The sequence below is a fragment of the Dermacentor silvarum genome, chromosome 1 (genome assembly GCF_013339745.2).
Source record: "Dermacentor silvarum isolate Dsil-2018 chromosome 1, BIME_Dsil_1.4, whole genome shotgun sequence".
NCBI lineage: Eukaryota > Metazoa > Arthropoda > Arachnida > Ixodida > Ixodidae > Dermacentor > Dermacentor silvarum.
This window is the reverse complement of record NC_051154.1, coordinates 278863301-278870181: the sequence shown is the minus strand read 5'-3', so window position 1 is coordinate 278870181 and position 6881 is coordinate 278863301. Positions and strand designations below refer to the sequence as shown.

Genomic DNA, 6881 nt, shown 5'->3' with positions numbered 1-6881 from the left:
TAAGCACGCGGCAGGTCAGCACGCACCAAGTCAACATCCTTCTTGCCTCACCCTTGCACCCACAGCATATGACACGCATGGCATGATAGGATCTTATCGCACTTAAACTGTATACGAAACCTCACGGCGACAGCGAACATTAGTTTGGAGTGTCCATACAACTGCTATTGTAATAAAGAACACTATGATAGGTCATTGTGTCAGCATTGTGTCATTGTTGGTCGATATGAAGCTTCAAGCGATACTATGAAATGGAACTTCGACAATGCGAGACACACAAACAACAGGGACGATTGCAGATATTTACCTTCCTTGTTGGAAAAGTTTCTTCGTTACAAAAGTTTATCCAGAGGAAATGAATGGCTTCCGGCAAAAGAGGTCCGCAGTTGATAATGTCATTGCCTTGGTCTCATCAATTGAAGAGGAATTGGTCTGTGGAAAAATACCTAATGCATTATATCTGGACATAAGGTAGCATATGACTCGGTGTATCATAAAGCAATACTTGACGCTATGGAAACCCTTGGTCTTGGAGGACGGCTTTACGCATGGATTGCAGACTATCTTCAAGGACGCCAACTTTTCATGGTTCCCCCGCATAACCCAACGGTGCTTTATGCCGTCGAGAAGAGAGTGGCACAAGGAGCTGTGTTATGCCCGGTATTATTTTAGTCCTCATCCATCTGAGAAGAAACCTGCCCCGTTGCATCAGAATCGCACTGTATGCAGACGACATCTGCATTTGGAGCACGGTGCGTTCCTGCAGTACCACCTAACAATGTCTCCAGAGAGCACTGGCAAATATATCGAATCCTAAATCTTCACGTGGAGGCGTATGGAAAAATACCCACTAGTGCTGGGTGGCCACACCCTTCCATACATCAAGACACAAAGGTTTCTTGGAGTGACGATCGATAGGAACCTCACATCATCGCCTCAAGCGAAAAAAACTGAGTGAGAAGATTTCCTCAGCATCGCGGGTATTCCAGTTTTTAGCCGGGTCACAGTGGGGCAGCAACTGTAGATCAATGATGCTCCTCCTTAAGGCCTACATCGATGGAACACTGGGGTATTACCTCCCGATCCTGCAAAAAATGTCTCCCACAAGCAAGAGACGACTTGAGGCAGCACAGAACGACTGCCTTTAAGTATGTTTTGGCCTTTTGAAGGGGTCATCCCGCTCAAGAACTGTAGTAGAAGCTGGATGGCTGCCTCTTGAAGTGCTACCTTTGCAGGAGACACTTCGGATGCACCCCAGACACGTCATTCATATTAAGACCCAAATATTAAGGAATATTTCTAGACCCCGTGCAACATCTAGCTTTGGGCAGTCCGTCAGAAGCATATCTATTTCGATTCTTGCTCAGGAGTCACCAATTACGCCACGAAACATATCACCATGGACACTGTCACCACTGGAAATCGTGCCATATATCCCTGGAATCAGTGTGAAAAAGAAAATGCCTAAAGCAGTGACTTATAAGACAGCTTTTTAATATATGCACAAAACATACGCAGCCACAACGAACATTTTCAGCGATGGCTCAACAACTCCACATCGCTCATCGTGTGAACTTTTTGTGCCCTCTACAGGGCAACAATTCTCGTTTCACCTTGAGCGAGCGACATGATATACTTCAGCAGAGCTATATCGCATTAAGGCGGCCCTTGTGTATGTGCTTCAACAGCAGCCGCCAAAGACATTGGTGATTTTCACGGATTCAAAAGCAGCCCTACTAATTATATGGAACATGCACAAGCAAGGTAACAGCCAACCTGCAGCATTTGACACCGCTTGCCTTCACCAGAACGCTAAGATTGCTGGGCATTACATCAAGTTCCAATGGATACCTGGCCATGCTGGTATTTCGGTAGATGAAAAAGCTGATGAAGCTGCCCGAAATAGACTCCAATACCGCAATTTCAGAAGAACATTTTTTTACCATATTTGTTCAAATATGGCAAAAAATTATGGCCATCGAAAAAAAGACTGCTTCTGGAATCTGCCGCTTCACCAAGATAACTTTCTGCATTATATTGACCCAAAAATGAGATCGAAAGTTCCACGACCACATCCTCAACACTTAAAAGACATTGTAGCATAGTCTTCGACTGAACGTGGCATACACGGACAATTATATGTACTGTATAGGGCGTACCAGTAACCGCTACTGTGATAACTGTGGAGACTTAGAAAAAATGGAACACATATTACTAGAATGACCTGCGTACTGCGACGAGAGACAATTTCTTGGGCAACAAATGGACATGATTTGCCATGATCCGTTAACATTACCCAGCGTCTTAGGTACAATGCCTGGCCCTTCAAAACAATGGCAGGTTTTAGATTTATCATTCAAATACCTGTCAGAAATTGGTTTAATTGAAATGCTTTGAAGATTCAGCATTTCATATAGAAAAGCCTAATTTTACCCGTCATCTCACCTGCAAATAATAGTATCAGGTCCACTTGTGCATTTCATTTTTATATCTATTTCTTTTTTCCCACTCTCCTCTAGAATCCTTTTATCCCATTCGCCATCCCTATACAGAGCAGCATGCCAGCGGTTGTATACGCGCCGTCAAAAATCTGCTTTTCTAATAAAGAATCTCTTTCTCTGGTGGAAGTCTGCGATCGTCCCTGTTGTTTATGTTCCTTGCTGTGTCGATGTTGCATTGTAGTTTCACTTGAAACGTGGTTTGCTGTACTGAACATGTTTTGAGTGCCTGGCTGTTGAAACACTGCACGCTGCAAAGCATTTCAATTATTGAAGCATTGTATTGTAGTTGAGCAATGTTTCATGCTGTGCTAAAGGACTTCCTTAGTCCAATATATCTCCTACTTTGGGCACTTCTCTGTGAAGCTTGGCAAGTCTGTACTTATGCAGTTTACACTATGAATGTATGTTCTCGATATATACATTAACAGTGATAAGTTATGCGTTTGCTTCTGATGTGTTAGCACTTTAAAGGGGTACTGAAACCCTTTTACACATCAAGAAAGCGTTTCTGATCTACAAACAATTCCAACAAGCTGTAATGGCAGCATTTGTTCCGGTTTCAGCATGCAAAACACAGATCTCTGCATTTTGTTTCTAATGCAGCCACTCAGATATCGCGTTTAAGATTTCACATCGAGCTTGCTCTCTAACTAAACAATTGCCACAAAAAAGTTTTTCACACAATGAAACGTTTCACAGTTGGCCTTTTATTTTTGTTTTAGTGGTTACCTGTGCGCCCTGTGTACAGAATGCTGTTAGAAGGATTTGTAGTTCGAACAAGTCAAGTTTGTAGCTGAGTGAATATGTTAAAGGAACTGTTTCTGCAAGTGCACACAGATGTCAGATTTCTTACCCCAGTGGCGCGAACATAATGAATTACACTTGTGAATCTCCTGCATCGCATTGGTCGCCCTATCTGGTGGTGTGCCTATGATGACTAGGGGAGAGTTTGTTTCAGCACCAGATGGCACCACGTGCTGGGAGCACCCATCTTGTGGCCGTTAGTGCACATGTTCCCCACGCATCAACAGCCGAGTGGACAGCATAGAGAGTGATCAGCAAGGGCAGTGCTGGACGTCGTGATTCTTGTAGAAAGAGAGCGCGATGGGCTTTCATGTGCTGCCGCACCCACCGTGTTCCCCTGAATGGCTCCTTCTGACTATTACTTGTTCGGAGTCGTGAAGAAGACCTCCGAGTGGTTGGCATTTCGCCAACATAGAGGAGCTGAAAGACGCTGTCCGGGCATGGGCGTGCCCGGACAGCGCGCCGTGGAGATTTAATGGTGGCTTGTGGCAGTGTGTGGAAAGCAGGGAACATCGTGAAGATCTATCTAAAACTGGATGGATGGCTGGAAAGTGAGCCAGAGATGTCGGCAAAAGGCATGCTCCCACAGTTGAGTAACAACTGAGACACTCGCCACGATGGAGTTTCATGTGCTGCAGCACCCACCGTGTTCCCCTGAATGGCTCCTTCTGACTATTAATTGTTCGGAGTCGTGAAGACGGCCTTCCTAGTCGTCGGCATTTCGCTAACATAGCGGACCTGAACGACGCTGTCCAGGCATGGGCGTGCAGCACTCCAAACAAGTGCTTATAGGTGGGCCTAGCTACTGCCTCACCGTCGGGTGAAGTGCATCGCTCTGCAGGCCATGTACGTTGAGAAAGTAGACATTCAAAGAGATATGCAATACAGTTCCGTCTGCCCCCCCCCCCCCCAAAAAAAAAAATCAACGAAGAAGAGCAATTCAATATGATACACCACTAGTAAATTTCTCTCTTGGCTTCGCTCCATTTACGTTATCAGGTGGTAGAACGGCTGTCTGTCTCTTTTCGCTGGTGGCAACTCATACTGATGATTTTCCATTGCCTGCAATCTGGTCACGAAAATTTGTGCGCACTTCCTTTCAGCAGTTCAGCACGATAACACTGCCGATTTGTGAGGAGTGTTTGCTATGCATACATAACACTACACAATAGGCTACCCTTCTTTACGCAACAGCTGTATAGCAACACAGTGGAGACGTGGATGTGGGACACAGAATGTTGTCACTGGAAAAGCGGGACAGCACACTAAAAACAGTGTGTGCTTTGCCTGAACCGGGAACATTACCCATTGCCGTTGCAATCTTGGCTGCAAGTAGCAGCACATACACTGTTTTCTAGACAGCACAAACGAAAAGGCTACGTAACACATAAATTTCAGACCACCAATAATTCTGTGCTCGAGCACAGAATTATTGATCTGATCTCGAGCCATCATTACAATATGTACTCATCTGATCTTAGCCTGCACACTGAATTGACAGTAGTGTACTGTCATTTCAGGAAAGCTGCAGAGATAGTGGCATGCATCATTAACTGTACTCAGTAGAATGGTCACATTTTAGTGACTACGTAAACATCAGCTCGCTATCAGTGATAAAACGCAAGAAGAGTTCTTTTTATGTTTCCTAGGAAAAAGCAGTGATAATCGTCAAATTCGCTGGAATGCTTTAGTTCCCTTGTCATAAAAAAAATTAAGTTATGGGGTTTGACGTGCCGAAACCACGATCTGATTATGAGGCACGCCCGAGTGGGGGAACACCCGTGAAGTACATGGGTGTTTTCGCATTTTGACCCCATTGATATGCGGCCGCCGTGACCAAGATTCGATCCCGCGACCTCATGCTCAGCAGCCCAACACCATAGCCACTGAGCAACCATGCCGGGTTTCATTCGTTATGGTAATTTGCCATGACGTATAATAAAATAAAAGTTGAGCGCTACATCAATCAATCATAGAAAGTAAAATAGTTCAGCAAGGTCATGTATATGACTATACATTAAGGTACACCAGGTATGTGCGATTGGTGGCAGTTATCAGAGGCTCTTTGGCATGTTGGGCATGGTCATTTCTGGTGAGCTAACTACCCACGTGGAAGAGGCTAAGCCTCTTCCTTTAAATGCTGCTTCTGCAATGTGAGACGCCTAAGCGTAGTCTGAAGTTTGCTCTTCTCTTCTCTGAAGATTTGTCTGCAATGGGAAGAGAGAAGGCAAAAATAATGTCATTCAGTAATGCCTGCAGAAGAAATTCAGGCAATGTATTTTTTTAGTAGTCACCATGCACAAATGGTCAAAAAAACAGCATATGAAAAGTTTTTTTTCATCGCGAGCCAAATACAGAAACTGAGAATTAGCCAGAAACAATGGAATTCAAAACTGGACTTTCATACGCTTTCTACCCTGTGGTTGCACCTTTATGCTGCCAAGCATGAAATAGCGGGTTCTATTTCCAGCTTCGTTAACTGCATTTTAATGGAGACGAAATGCTGTGATGCTCATGTACTTTGATTTATTCGCACATTAAAGAACCCTGGATGGTTGAAATTAACCTGGGGCCCTCCACTATGATGTCCCTCATAGCCCATGTATTGGATTTTGGACATTTAACCCCATATTTTGATTTTGACACTTTACTATGCAGAGTATTTGCCACATGAAAGGGAAGTTCAGACCACCTTCACAAGGCACTTCGAATATATAAAGGATTACGCTGTGGCGAACTCAGGACTCGCCATTTCATTCGAACAATGAATAACTTGAACGGATTCTGCACTTTCCAATGAGGTTGAATTAAAGGTATACCTGGTGGTACCCACCAAAACGAAAATATGGAAAGTCAGGTTTACAGCTACACTATTAATCACACGGTCCTGTGACAATATTCACAATGAATGATTTCCACATTCACCACAGTTACTGAAAGTGAAAATGAGGATTCATTTGGTTGGCTGCTAGGTTTTACCATCCTAGTGTTACTGTTTGGTGATGAGGGGCACCGCAGTGCCTCTCATCATCAAACCATGTGATCAAACCTGATCACGTGGTTTTCTTTAAAACGGTCTCAAATCTCAGAACAATGATTTTTTGCTTTCCTTTTTTTTCTCATTTAAACTGACTGAACTGTGGCCAGCTCAGACTGAAATCAAACCAGCGCCCCGTGCTTAATAGAAAATGGAGTACAGCACCAGCAAAGTCATGTGTTCTTAAAATTCAATGTATGTCGTGTTGACTTGCATAAACTACACACTGCTTATCTTCTAACCTAAATGGCACCGTGAGGGCGTGTGAAAGAATTAAAATTAACATTCGCAGAATGAGATGGAACAGTTGAATAAAATAGCAGAAGGTAACAGCTTTTCCTGGAAGCAACAACAGGCATTTCAACCATGCTAGTCACTTAAAACAAGCAGCAATTTAAACCATGCAGGAATGCTGCTGATTGAATTGTGGAGCATGTTCGAATAAATGCACAAATTGAATTGTCTGGCACCATGTCTCCATGTTTCCTGACGTACAAAAATGCTTCAGCTGCCACATGCCCCAGACTTCGTATCTAAAT

The 6881-nt window shown here is 43.8% G+C and overlaps 1 protein-coding gene across 1 annotated transcript in view; it reads right to left on the bottom strand.

Annotated features, from left to right (window-relative positions):
- Window positions 1-4300: 4300 nt before the first annotated feature.
- The window catches only part of LOC119437171 (uncharacterized), a 33863-nt gene continuing 31282 nt past the window's right edge, over window positions 4301-6881 (bottom strand). Inside the window, exon 9 of the mRNA XM_049660339.1 lies at window positions 4301-5512. Within this exon, the coding sequence (XP_049516296.1) occupies window positions 5425-5512 (88 nt within the window). The 3' untranslated portion in view covers window positions 4301-5424. The remainder of the gene's footprint in view (window positions 5513-6881) is intronic.